The sequence below is a fragment of the Vicugna pacos genome, chromosome 1 (genome assembly GCF_048564905.1).
Source record: "Vicugna pacos chromosome 1, VicPac4, whole genome shotgun sequence".
Taxonomy (NCBI): Eukaryota; Metazoa; Chordata; class Mammalia; order Artiodactyla; family Camelidae; genus Vicugna; species Vicugna pacos.
Genome location: NC_132987.1, coordinates 59,911,095 through 59,924,965, shown reverse-complemented (window position 1 = coordinate 59,924,965; position 13,871 = coordinate 59,911,095). Strand labels below are relative to the sequence as shown.

At 42.5% G+C, this 13,871-nt stretch overlaps 1 protein-coding gene across 1 annotated transcript in view; it reads left to right on the top strand.

Moving 5' to 3' along the window:
• Positions 1-13,871, top strand: part of ATP13A5 (ATPase 13A5) — a 99,406-nt gene that overhangs the window by 60,817 nt on the left and 24,718 nt on the right. Inside the window, exons 17-22 of the mRNA XM_006200950.4 lie at positions 2,232-2,349; positions 5,674-5,798; positions 6,597-6,757; positions 8,813-8,938; positions 10,046-10,125; positions 12,449-12,491. Coding sequence (XP_006201012.2) covers positions 2,232-2,349; positions 5,674-5,798; positions 6,597-6,757; positions 8,813-8,938; positions 10,046-10,125; positions 12,449-12,491 — 653 coding nt within the window. The remainder of the gene's footprint in view (positions 1-2,231; positions 2,350-5,673; positions 5,799-6,596; positions 6,758-8,812; positions 8,939-10,045; positions 10,126-12,448; positions 12,492-13,871) is intronic.

Below are 13,871 nucleotides of genomic sequence, written 5' to 3'. Positions count from 1 at the left end.
GCTTTAACTTCTCTCTCTACTTGGAATCTTTTTTTAACTTCAGAAGTACCCCTCTTTTCCTGACTTTGATCTTCCTCAGAGCTCCCATTAACTTCATGATGGTCTACACTTGGCTGCAATTTTTTTCTTTTCAGTCTGTCATTTTCCACCTCTTATTCTTCTGGTAGCCTTTCCAGTTCTTCTTCTTGTCCTAACTTCTGATCTTTGACATATGTTAATATCATTTTCAGTGATTTCTTTTTTTCCTGTATTTAAGAACTAGGGAGCCAAGAGCTTCCTTGAAATTAGATTACCCCTAAAATTATTTCAAAAAGTCTGAACTGAAGGGGGACATAGAGAAACTCACAACCTCCTCCTATTATGGATGGGTAAATTGAGGCGCAGAAGAGAGACATAACATGCCCAAGGTCAGGGATCTGGTTGGCAGTAGAGGCTAGAACTCAGGTGGTTTGCTATCTAAGCCACTACACTTCTCATTATACTGTGCTCCTTTCTAACACTTTTATAAGAATACATAAACCATAAAGATTTTATAGATATATTAACATTAGTTATGATCACCGTGCCAAAAGATACAAATGTTGGCATTGTGTCATCCAGTATATAAAGCCCAGATGGCAAACTTTTATGCAAAGAGCCAGGTAGTAAATATTTCAGGCTTTGAAGGCTGCACCATCTCTGTCTCAACTGCTCAGCCTTGCCACTGGAGCCTGAAAGCAGCCCTCAGTAGTGAACAAACAAATAGGCATGACTGTGTTCCAGTACAACTTTATTTACCAAAACAAGTAATGGGCTAGATTTGGTCTGTAGTTTGCTGACTCCTGATCTAGAGGATCAATAGTTTCCATCATTTCATCTGGGTAGGCAGTCCTGAGGTCTGTCTTTACTGAACCCAGGCAGTGCATAGGGCACCCAGCTGCTGAACGACACATCTTTGGCATTCATTTCTGATAGAGTAATGATACCTCACTGATGAAGTTGCTGGTGGCCTTTAACTGAAGCTGTAGTTTTTCTATTAAAATATTTTTATAGACTGAAAGTTAAAACAAGGTAGAGTGACTGCAACTCAGTCTTTTTGTTTGTTTGTTTGTTTGGGGGGGTTAGGGGGGTGGAGGGAGGCAATTAAGTTTGTTTGTTTGTTTGTTTATTATTTTTAATGGAGGTACTGGGGATTGAACCCAGGACCTTGTGCATGCTAAGCACGATGTCTACCACTGGTCTATACCCTCCCCACTAGAGGTGGCTTTTGAAAAGCAGATTGAGGGTAGTGAGATAAGCATTAGAAAGGGAGATGGAGTCAGCTGGAGGCAGAGCATGGAAAGGACCAAGGAGAGGGAAACAGGAAGTCTTAGGCTCTGGCACTTTTCAAGGCTGCAGCCAGCCAGGGTCCACGGCTCTCAACATAGATGTAACCCGACATCAGTGAGAGAACCGGGGTTTGCCTACCGATTTCTGAATATAATGGCTAGAGCGATGAGAGGTGATGTGGGCTGGGCCAAGTACAGTAAAGCCATATTTTCAGCCCAAGAAACTATACAGCATGGTTGAATCTGGGAGGCAATCACACAGCTATATAGTAAGCAATATAATTAATAGTTTGTATGGTCTGGTTATTTTTGAAACTATTGGAATTTTAAAAAGTTATTTTTTTACTTACGTCACCAGCTACTTCCAAGTGGAATTCCAGTGTCTTCGTATATTTGGTCCTTGAGGTGATGCATCATTTTGGCCAACAGATAATAGTAACCCTTCCTTTTATTCAGTCATGTAGTGCTTTCCAGCTTGGAGTATGCTTTCAGAGACACTCTTATTCTGGATCAGTTTGGCAGATGTTTGCCTACCCCTATCATCCCCTACGTACTATGTTAGAGATTGGGTAGACAGACACGGAAAAGACCTGGTCCTGTCCTCAAGGATCTCACAGTCTAACTGCAGACCTATAAGGAAGACAGAGGGAATTTCATTCCTACAATAGAGATGAGGAAATTGGAGCTGAAAGATGCTAAAGGATGCATGGTCAGTCAGCAGAAGGACAAATATTAGGATCAAGAGCCAGCTCCTAATCCAGTGCTTTTTTTTTTTTTTCTGTTTTCCCTGTACACCACAGCACTGTATCTACTTCCCTCCACCTCTTCTCTCCTGGACTGTCTCTGGACTGCATCCCAGTCTTGCTTAGAAGTTGAGTCACCTTCGATGTGACCTTCATTTACCTCTCCCTTCTCTCCTGGCAGTGCCCAAGAATTTCTCACAGGAGCTGAGGAATTACACAATGCAAGGCTTCCGTGTCATTGCCCTTGCCCACAAAAACTTGAAGATGCAGAAGCTTTCAGAAGTGGAGAGTTTAGCAAGGTAAGGAGCTCAGAAATTGGCACCAGCGCAGGTTCTGTGTGCACGAGGTGAGTGAGTTCTGGAGGTGCATGATGGACAGCTCAAACCCCATGAAGTCTCTTGGAGATGAAAAATCACTCATCGAGCCCCCTGTTTGGGGGTGGCCCACACTGGGGAGGACTTGCTCAGGTCACGTTGCTGGTTGTTGGAGGAACAAGGGTGGCAGTTGAGATCTGACTCCCAGACACCTGTGAGTCATCTCTGCCCTGTGTTCCATCATCCCACAAAAAACGACCATCCCTCCTTCAACCTGGGACTGTCACGTGGCTGACTGATCGGGGGTCCCCGTATAAAGAGATTGAGAGGATACAGCTGGCACTTTGAATGACCTCCAAATCCTTCAGACTTGGCTTCTTTCAGGAATCACTAGTACACCTCCCTCAGATCTGGAGAAGCAGTGAGGGCAAACTGCATTCCTTATATGGAATGGAATTCAGTATTCTTAACTACATTCAGGGATAAACTGTCCACAGTAGTGGATAATCTATAGCTTAGTTTTTCTTTCTTTCTGTCTCAGTTATTAGAGGTTGTTTTTGAGTTGTTTATGACAAAGGAGTAGAGAAATACTGTGGAAAATTGACTAACAAATCTTATGCGTTCTCTACTTTCATTTTGTGTTGCTGTTAGAGAGATCCTCACTCACATACAGTTACTAGCCCCTGTGTATAAGATGTGGATATCCTTGGCTCCACATTGCTATTTACAACCTAAGTCCCTCTACTCTAATCGAATCCGTAATCACCATCCCTTTCTTACACTGTATCTATTTCCCCCATCTATCAAATGTGGGATTGGATGATCTTGAAGGAGCCTTTCAGCCATGACATTTTAATCTTCCAAATAGACTCACAAAGCTCATTTTGAAATATATGAATGACACTCTCGGGTTTAACATTCATGGTGTTAGCTATTCTTGAGCAACCATAACACACAGGATTTTGTAATTTTTCAAGGTACAAATTTTAATAATGGAAGTTAAGGTCATGTGCGAAGAAAAGATTTATGTTGCTAGACACGGACTGTGGCCACTGTGCAGCTGCCACATATACAGGCGGCTGTGATGTTCTCATTTAAAAGCCACTAGTGAGATGGACATTATTATAAATATAACAAAATAAGAAAATGAAGATAAATGTGCTAGATTTTCAAACATCTCAGGATTTCCCAGAGAATATCAGGATTGATTATGCTTCTTAGAATATAGTTATTAGTTTCAAACAGGGTGAAAGAATAGAGTTTTGATTTTTTTAGGAATCAAATTATATTTAACAAAGTTTTCCAATGAGAAAAATCAGAAACTTCCAAAAGACTGAGGTCAGAAAGGGGAAGTAGGAGAGTTTCTTGAGAGGACTTAGGGAAAAATCATTTAAAAATTAAAAACAGAAGAAATACCGGATCAAGATTTACCCTTTCATGAGCTCAGCAAATTTCTATTGAGCATGACTATGTGTTAGATGTTCATCAAGGCACTGAGGATTCAGAAGTGAATAAAATCAAATCCTTGTCCTCACAAAGCTTACATCCTAATGGAGGGAAACAGGTAATAAAATTAATCTATAAAATATTCTCAGGTAGTGATAAATGTCTTGAAGGAAAGAAATAAAGTAAGTTAAGGGGATTTTTAAATGACAGAAAGTGCCATTTTCCCCAGGGAGATCAGAGAAGTCCTCCAAGGAGGCAAGGTTTGCACAGAGATCAGAGTAAAGTGAGGGAGCAAGGCATGCAGATATCCAGGGGAGGACCATGGCAGGCAGTCGTAGTCCGTGGGTGCAAAGGCCTTGATACAGGATTTTGCTGGAAAGTTGCAGCGTCCCAAGAGGCCCAAGTGCCTGATGCAGTGAACAAGAGGAGAGTCATAAAACAGAGACCAAAACCAAAATAAATTGGTGAGAAGATTTTTGGACCTTTCTTTTAGTTTTAGTTAATGAGAAAACATTAATCCAATTTATAATAGAAAGTCATCAATGTAAATGATGGGAATTTAATGAATTCTGTTTTAAGGTGGATTTTATAACATTCTCTCAGATCCCTAAGGCAGGATTTATATCTGATTATCTGAATAATCACCAAAGTGCCTAATATAAGATCTGAAAGTCATGATTTAATGACTGGACTTTTGAACAAAGGATGTAGCTACTTGCACTCTCCTCCAGAGAGAGGCTGCTTCATTTTAGTTCTATCCAAGTTGGAATTATTTCTCATCGAGAAATCCAACTCTGATCTTACTCTTAAAGAAAGTTAACTGATCACCTGAGTATTTCCCTCCCAAACCCTCCTAATGTGATAGGGAAAAAAAAACCAACAGTATGAAAGAAAACTAGAAAAGCAGTAAGTTCAGATGAAAGATTTCTACATATTTGTGTACGATGCAAAGTAGGTGGGGAAGAATGGCAGCTGAATCAGCAGGACAGAAGAAGCTGTAGCCTACACCATGCCAGAGAGACAGAGAGAGGTACTGCAAGAGGAAAGCTGGTTTACCCTGCAGCCCCAGAGAGGGTGAGACTCTGACATGTCCTGTACTATGGCAGGTGGAGGTGAGATTCAGGGCACTGAACAGGGGGGATTAGCTGATAGCAGGTATAAAAGTTAGTTCCCGAGGTCTCCTCCTCCTCCCTCTTCCTCTCCCTGCAATCTTAACTCCACCCTGGACAGAAAAAAGGAACAATGAGGGATCAAGAAAGAGCTCTTGGCCCCCAAATTTACTTTTTAAGAAACACCTGAGATTTATTTTATTCCAGAGGAGAAGTCCCACATAACGAATATAACCCGGTTAGACTCCAAGCCTCCGATTTCAAATTCTGAAAACTCTTCCTTGGATGATGTCATGTATTTACTGAAGGTTACAGGTGGAGGCTGAAGTTAAGTGATTCCACATTCAGCTGTTACTAGAGTATCCTACGTGTAGTCTGTACTTAATAAATTTCTAATAAGCTGAAATGCTTACAGGCTCAAAAAATGAAAAAGAATATATGACTAACAAAAATTTTAAAAAACCAACAGAAGAGTTGAAAGATAAACACATTTTTTTTTAAATAGAATTGAAAACTGGAAAAAGCAGCCAAAAGATATAAAAGTGGTTGCCTCTGGGAAGGAGGAGGGGTAAGGTGCGGCAGAGACAAGGACTATTAGTTTTCATTACTATAAGCTTTGGAATTCTTCTTAGTTTTTTAAACCTGTACATGTATTACATTGATAAAACTTAGACATTTTCAAAAGAAGAAATCGATCCAGCCATTGAGACTGTATGGATACCCTTTAATGTTGTCTTTCTCCCTGAATCCAAAGAGAGGAGGTGGAGTCAGAGTTAACATTTCTGGGACTTCTCATAATGGAGAACCGCTTGAAAAAGGAAACCAAACCCGTCTTGAAGGAACTGAGTGAGGCCCGCATCAGGACCGTGATGATCACCGGTACGGGTGGCTGGAGGCCTGACAGGTTGCCTGTATCCCAGGCATAAGAAAAAGAGCGTGTGAGCTGAGTTTATGTGACTGAGACAGAAAGAAAAATGCTTGGCTGTCAAGTTTGTTACCCTGCGCTCCAGTTAGCTGGGAACATGTGTAGCTCCCCACAGCACGACCGTGAGCTTCAGAGGCAGGACTGGGTCTCACTCTCTCTGTCTGATGCCCACTGCTCCTACCCAGGATCTGTGCAGGGCTAGTGGGCTCACAGCAAATGTTGAAAGATGAGATTGGGTTCTCATCAAGAAGCCCAGTGAGACCTCTGTGTAAAGGGTGTGAGTCTCTGCAGGACTGTCCTCCAGGGCAGTGGGGTAGGCACGGCATGTGATGACCCAACCCAACACGGGCAGCCCTAAGTGCTTTGTGCTCTACTTAACTGGAATCCAGACCCCAAGAATGGGTTTATGGTATCAGGCCGGGCCCATCTGACCGTCACCACTTGAAGCCGTTAGTCTCCTGAGGATTCGTCATAAAGCACTTAAAAATTTATCTATTCATTTATGCATGTTTTAGAAATATGCCATGTTCACAACACGATGCTCTTATGGGAGGGAGATGCAGACAGTGCTGGACTACTGTCTAGGCTTGATAAATGGTTATGGAAAAAGGCAGAAAGCAATAGATTCCCCCCAACAATATGGTCAAGGGCACCAACCATATGGTATAAACACTTAGAGGAGGGCGAGCTCAGTTCTGGATGCAGAGAGGTTTATACACAAAGCAAGCCAACTGAATTTCTTTGTCATCTAGGTGACAACCTTCAAACAGCCATTACTGTTGCAAAGAATTCTGAAATGATTCCTCGAGGGAGCCAAGTGATCCTTGTTGAAGCCAATGAACCTGAAGAGTCTGTCCCCGCCTCCGTGACATGGCAGCTGGTGGAGAACCAAGAAAGGGGACCTGGAAAGAATGTGAGTGAATAATCAAAGGCCCCTTTGTGGCCCTGGGTAGATGGAAAATAGCCCTGACCCTGAGCAGCCCTCTCTCGGTGTTAGAAGTCACCATGGTAAAAGTCCCTCACATCTGGCCAGAGTTTTACAGATTACAAAGATCTAAGCATTTCTACCAGCACGTCTCAGTCTCAGCTTCACATAGAAATCACCCGGAGAAGAGTTTTTAAGCGTCCAAAACCAAGACTCTACAGATTCAGTCAGAATCTCCAGGCTGGGAGCCAGCGTCACTCCCTCCCCCAGTGATTCCAGTGGGCAGACATGACTGAGAGCCACTCACTAACATCCATTTCCCCCTCTGATCCTCGGTTACCCTACACAGTTCAGCAAACTATTCATTTTACGAATGAGAAAACTGAGGCCTAGAGAGGTAAGCTTGCCCAAGACACACACTGGTGAGCTGCAGAGCAGGACATTAAATTCAAATCCATACCCTCCCCCCGCCATGCCCGGTCCATGGGCATTTGGACTGTACTGTACCCGTGACATGACGCGAACAGATGCTGGGATCGCTAGGTAGCAAGCTTCCCGTGCACTGGCAACAGGACAGCCCTTTCATGTGAAGGGAGTGAGCTGCAGCCTGACAGTTCATTACTAAGTGTAGCTCCTCTGCCTTTGTGTGAATTCAAAGAGATGGTCCTCCAGGTGATAAATTACAGATATGCTCCCTCCCTCCAGGCTGCCCAGCCCTTCAGATTGTTCAGTGTAGAGGAGGCCTTTGTGCAGCACACAAACTGCACAGCTGTACAGAGCAGCCCTGCCCCTACCCTGTGAAGAGGTGCCTTTACTTGGCTCAAATCCATTGTGTGGGCTGTGAAAGGTAACAGCCGGCTCTCCGCTTTCAGTGGATTCCAGGTTCTGATTTCCTTGCAAACCCACCTGCCTCGGCATCAATGCAAGTTGCCTCAACTTCAGTGCGTGATGAAACTCAGATCCCCGCTAATTTTTTAGAGTCTACTCACGCTACCCACTTAGGAGTTTACCGCCTCTACTGAAGGTTTGTCGTTGCCGGGAGAAGTCACATCAGTCTCAGGCTTTCTCCTCCTCTCTGGCTCCCTCTCACTGTACTTTTTCTCCTCAATTTCCAAGAAAAACATCCGGTCCTTGCCTCAAGGGAACACTTGACATCACATCTTCTGTTGGCTGTTTTACAGTGGAAGTTGCAAGGGGATGGGTGTATCACCTAGCCTCCCAATGTAACACATCAAAGTATTTTTTTGTTTCAAATAGGATGCTTTCTTTAATGAATTCTTCCAATGAAGAAAATGTTCTCATCTTTTCTACTATCTGAATTTAGACTCCAACACAAATGTAAGGCCCTCTGAGAAACGTTCCGTGAAAAACCATCACCAGCTATTGACATGATGAGTGCATATCCAGTCATCAGATGCTTTCTCTTGGAGCGGAGCCAGCTGGGGCTAGAACCCAGTGATGGGGCTACACTGACAGGTTAAAGGCAGGAGAGAGGGTTTCAGAGAAGGAGCAGTGCTGCTGCAGGGGAACACAGGACGTGGAAGAGGATCTGGGCAAGATGAGGGAGAGGTTAACTGTGAGGTGGAGAGAGGTCAGGTTAGGCTCTCGAGAAAGAGTCTACCTCTTTTACAGGGAAAAACTGGGCATGGTTTCGAATGAATGAATGGTAAGAGATCTTAGGAAATAAAAGGTTGCATGAAGAGTAGGAAGAGGATGGAAGAATGTTTCCTGTTCTTCCTCGGATTCACTCATGGGGCCCTTGGGATGATTTCCTCAGTAGACTGACATCACTTGTATTAGCTCCCAGGATAAGATCCAGAGAATCATGCTGCCGAGGCATTCTATGTTCATATCATGGTGGGGGGGGGATACATTTTGAGTGTCTTCGTCATATGAGACCAAGTTCACTGGGCAAATTACACATTATGTTTTTGCTGGCCCTCACTCTGTTATGTAACATGAATACCCTTCCTTCCATAAAATGTAGGAAAATGGAGACATTCCTTAAGAGCCAACGTAGAAATAATGCCCTTTTAATTTTAGGACACTTACATCAGCATTGGAAACAGTTCAGTGTCTGATGGAGAGAGAGGGAGCTGCTACCATTTTGCTATGAGTGGGAAATCATACCAAGTGCTATTTCAGCATTTTAACAGCTTGCTTCCAAAGGTAAGTACTGGAGAAATGAAGTGTTTTGCTCCTCAAATTAGTGAAGCAAAAAAGGATAAGAACAATGAAGGTGACGATGAGCGAGGTTGTCTCCGAGTTGGAGAATAAACACCCGCAAAGGGGCACTGCTCCTTCCGGACTTTCCGGGGACCGCCTACTCTGCACATGCGCGGCCTCCCGCTCAGGGTGGGCGCCCTGGTCCTGCCCCTCGCTCCGCCCCCGGAGCCAGTCCAATCCGGCCTCTCTCCCCACTCCCTCCCCAGCAGAGGGAGCCTCCAGATCAGGTCGTTCCAAACCTGCCTCCTGTTTTGGGGGTCAGCTTCTCTCTGAAGGCCACCAACTCATGTCAGGCTGAGCCCTAGTCCCTTTCCTGTCTGGATTCTTAAATTACAAGCCGGAGGAAACAAAGGCTTCGTGGTTTGTTCTCAAAATCGTTTGTTATCTTGTCGCTGTGTGTCTATTTTAAAATAGCGCCTTGTAGGGTTGTGCTGTCAGTGGGAAGAAGATGCGTAGAGCGCAAGCCCAGGGCAGCAACCATCAGTTAGCAGTGTGTTGGAAGTTCTGTTGCCTTGCCAGTCAAGGACTGTAGAATCTAGACCCCCTCAGGGCTTGTAGCAAGCTGTTAGTGCAATTCCTCATTGGAGAGATGGGAAAGCGGAAACTCAGACAGGTTGTCACCCCTCCAAGGTTTGCAGTTTGGGACAGAGCTGGGAATAGAATCTTGAGTCTCACCTCTCAGTTTATTGCTCTTTCTTCTGCTTAGTCTGCACTTATGGAGACAGCGTTTAGTCACAAGAACTGTGTTTCCTTAAGCATCTTAATCCCGTATGCTCTGCTGCGTTTTAGTTACTGTTATTAACTACAGCTTACCTCATCTTGGACAAACGACCTGGAAAAAAGTAATAGACTTGAGATGGAGAACTGAGAGTGAACGTTAAATATTAAAGCGCTAAATCCCCCTTTTTCCCTTTTTTGACATTTGGTCTAATGACACCCCACCCAATGCTATATTAACACAGTGGCCAGGAGTAATTTTTCAGGGCTGTTCTTTTATTTTAAAAGTGTTTGTCTTTCTAATCTTATTGCAATAGTTGTTTTTCTCTCCAGATTCTGGTGAATGGAACTATTTTTGCAAGAATGTCTCCTGGGCAGAAATCTAGCCTTGTTGAAGAATTTCAGAAATTAAAGTAGGTGTTATTGCATGAAAGGAGAGTGTATTCCTTATCTATTGCTATGTAACAAATTACCCCCAAACATAGTGGCTTCCTATAACACTGCTTATTATTTTACATTCCTGTGGCTCAGGAATCCAGGTGTGTTTAGCTGAGTCTTCTGGCTAAGTGAGTCTGTCACAGGGTGTAATCAGTTGTTGGCCAGGACCACAGTCATCTGAGCACTTGGATTTGCCACCAGCCTCACTCATGTTGTTGGCAGAATCCAGTTCTCTGGGGGTGGATAGACTAAAAGTTTCAGTTTTTCATTGGCTGTTGGGCAGAAGCCGACCTCAGTTCCTTGCCACCAGGGTCATTTCTTGAGGAAGCTCGCAGTGTGTCAGCTAGCTTCCAGGAGAGTGAATAAACAAGAAGAGTCCGAGAGAGAGGTGTCACCACTTACATATCTTCATCTCAGAAGTGACATCCCATCCCATCACATTAGTCTCTTCATTATAAGCAAGTTTCAAGGTCCTGTCCACACTTAAGGGAGGGCATTATACGTCATGAATACCAGGAGGGCCATTTTAGAAGTCATTTATCCCAGAGAACATTCCTTCTGTGACCTAAGTTAGAGGAAGATCCCCTGCTCGATGTAGAGAAAAGAAACAACAGGGGTTTGTACAGCTCAGAATAGGGAAAATGGGGAAGCATGTGTTATCACCTGCATTTATTTGAGATTGGTCTATTAGAAGATATGTGAATAATTTCTGGTCCTCTAGGAAAGAGATGTAATGGCATTTTTACTGTTTTAGCTATAGAGGCCGAAGTAAAAACAAAGACAAAGTACTTTCCTATCTCCTTCAAAATACAGATGACCAAGTCGCATCAGAGTGAAACGGGTCTTCTTGAGACCAGATCTACCTATTACTTGCTGGGAATATTACAATTTCTGGACTGCAGGTTTCCAGAAAGTGAAAAGGAATGGACAGTTGTGAAACTTTAGATAATTGCTGACAAGTAGTAGGTAAAATCTAGAGACTGCCTTTGACTGTTATTTTTTCTTGCCTAAGCGTTCTTGGGGAAGTTTCAAAAACTAACTATTAACTCCCACAATGCCTTGAGGCTGGGTTAGTAACCAGTGTCTAAAATGACTATTTTACTTACATAGTTATTATATGATATTGGCTGAAGAGAGTAATTTTACCCTTCTCAAATGCCTGAGAAATATTGCCAACTTAAATGCTTACTTTGGAAAAGCTATATTCCCCGAAAGAAAAATCAGTCCAGGGAGATATATGCTGTCTCAGGATAGGCTTCCTTTCAATTTCTCAATCTTCCTTTTCATACCTTTATCATTCAGAACTGATTCTGAATCCAGGCAATACTAGAAGATGTAAGATTCTTCTCCGCATGTTATAAAGACTAAATATAGGCCTTATGCCTGAAGAAAGGAAGCCACTTTCAGCAAATGTGCATAGTCTTGATATGTACATGATCACAAGCAAATGCTTACAGGGTGATTTTCATATATACTAGGTGAAGATCAGGTTGAACCATATGAATTTCTTTATGTTTGACCATTTTTGACCTGTAAAGATAGGTATTTCTTATGTGTCTACTGATAATAAGGAAATTATCTGAGCATTTCATATTTCCCTGTGTTGACTGTGTTATTTCATGTGTTTTTGGCAAATTATCCCTGAGCCTTGAATAGTATTGCCATTCATCACTACCTACAATGTATTACTTACTAAGAAGACAGAGTGCATCTTGCATCAGAAATTCCTATTCTTTAACAACAGCTTTAAAACTTATTCTTCTATTTATACTGTTGTGTTTGCACATCAAACTGGTTTAGATGGGGAGCATATTAGCTCATTTTCACTCCAAGATGCATCTAGAATATGCATATATGTCTCTGGTTATATCTGTTAAGCCATTTCCCAAATGCTTCTCATCCTACTGCCCACACTCTAAGCTTTCAGTGGCAGCCAGCAACCAAAACACAGATGGACTAGGTTATGGCCTGTGCGTTAGGTTGTGTGGGAAGCACTATGATTGTGACTGCACACACTTCAGCTTGGCCTTGGTAGATATAACCCAACAGGAGTTCTTTTGAAGTGTGTGATCATCTTTGTGGACATCCTTCTCGGTATCACCATCATTTCCATGTGATTGATTGAAACAATTTAAATATACAAGGACTTTCTTCCTCTGGGAATATTTCTCTCCAAGTCATTTTCCTTCAGCGTGATTCCGCATGTGTTCAGGACACACATACATCACGTATGAGCTACTTATGATGGGAATTAATCACAGCGTTAAACCGTTAATTTTCCTTTTCCTTCCCCTGCAGCTATTATGTAGGCATGTGTGGAGACGGAGCTAATGACTGTGGGGTGAGTAGAAATTATACGTCTAATTCAGGGGGTTCACTTATATCTCTCTAGAGGACCCTGCATCCCCTGGGGTCTGACTCTTCACCCTTCCACCAGCAATCGCATCACGTGATCATTTTGATCTTTATACTCACGTCTGCTGGGGTGCGAGTTGGAAGTGGTGTGGGGTAAAGGGAGATGGGTGACTTCGGCTGTTTTCTGGCAACTCCTAGAATAATAAAGATGAGGAAAGGCTACATAGGCTCCCATATTTCAGACGCTAAAGGGACTTTACAAGACTAGCTGGTTTAAATCTCTCCAGTTATAAAAGGGAAATGAGTCTCAGGGGGGTGATTTCTTTTTTTGCCTGAAGTCACACAGCTGGTAAAGGCTTAGTGAAGGAAATACTTGAAACCGATGACAAATGTTTGAATTATGTGTTAACTGTATTTATTTCTGCCAGACCTCTACACCGGTTTTACAAGTTGGCTTTACCCCAGAACTCTTATGCTCAGTGAAATTATTGACAAAATTATTTGATTGTTACATACTACAGCAAACCTAAGTTAAAAGATTCTCTGTAGATTACTTGTCAAATGCAGTAGAAAGCAGTACATACTTTGTAATCTGAGTTTCAAAGATATGGTTGAAATAGTAGCTTACCTTGAAGACTTATGTACAGAACAAAATATTTTAGAAGCTAATTTGTGAGACAAGAAGTGAAGAGAAATGCTTTGTATTTGCAAAGCTTATTAGATACTTAAGATCTGGGTATTTGTTTTACTTCCTTCTTAAATAATTTTTCCAAAGTTCTGTGAAAAACTATGTTCATACTCAGAGATCTGTTACTAATATTTCTGCCTCATGCTTTATGAGAACAAGCTAGTTGTTGCTCTTCAAAATCTAGAGTTAGTATCCATTCTCATGAATAATGTGGCATTTAGAACAAAACAAATCAGGTGTTAAAAGGATTTAGTCTTTGCCTGCACAGAGTTCATTATCTGGCAGGAATAAAAATCATGCATAAAACTAACCCTAACATAAAGTAGATGGTCCTAAATTACATAATGAAGCACAAAATGCTGAGGGAGAAAGGAGAAAGAAGGAGAGATTCTAATATCCACTGAACATGAATTGAGTGTATAGTGGCCATGTTAACCAGGTGCTTTGCACATTCTACAGAGCTGCAGAGATACACACTCTCATACAGTTCTTGTAGGATCAGGGGCTTAGTGACCTGTTTGCTGGCCAATGTGTGTGCACTCATGGACAGTTTTCAGTCTTGGTGAGAAATTAACTAGCCCTGATTTCAGAGAGGCAACGTGTAGCCTGGAATGATTCTCTGCTGAGTGTGATCTGGTCCCTGTCTCCAGTGAAGATGCTGTACACCTGATACTGCAT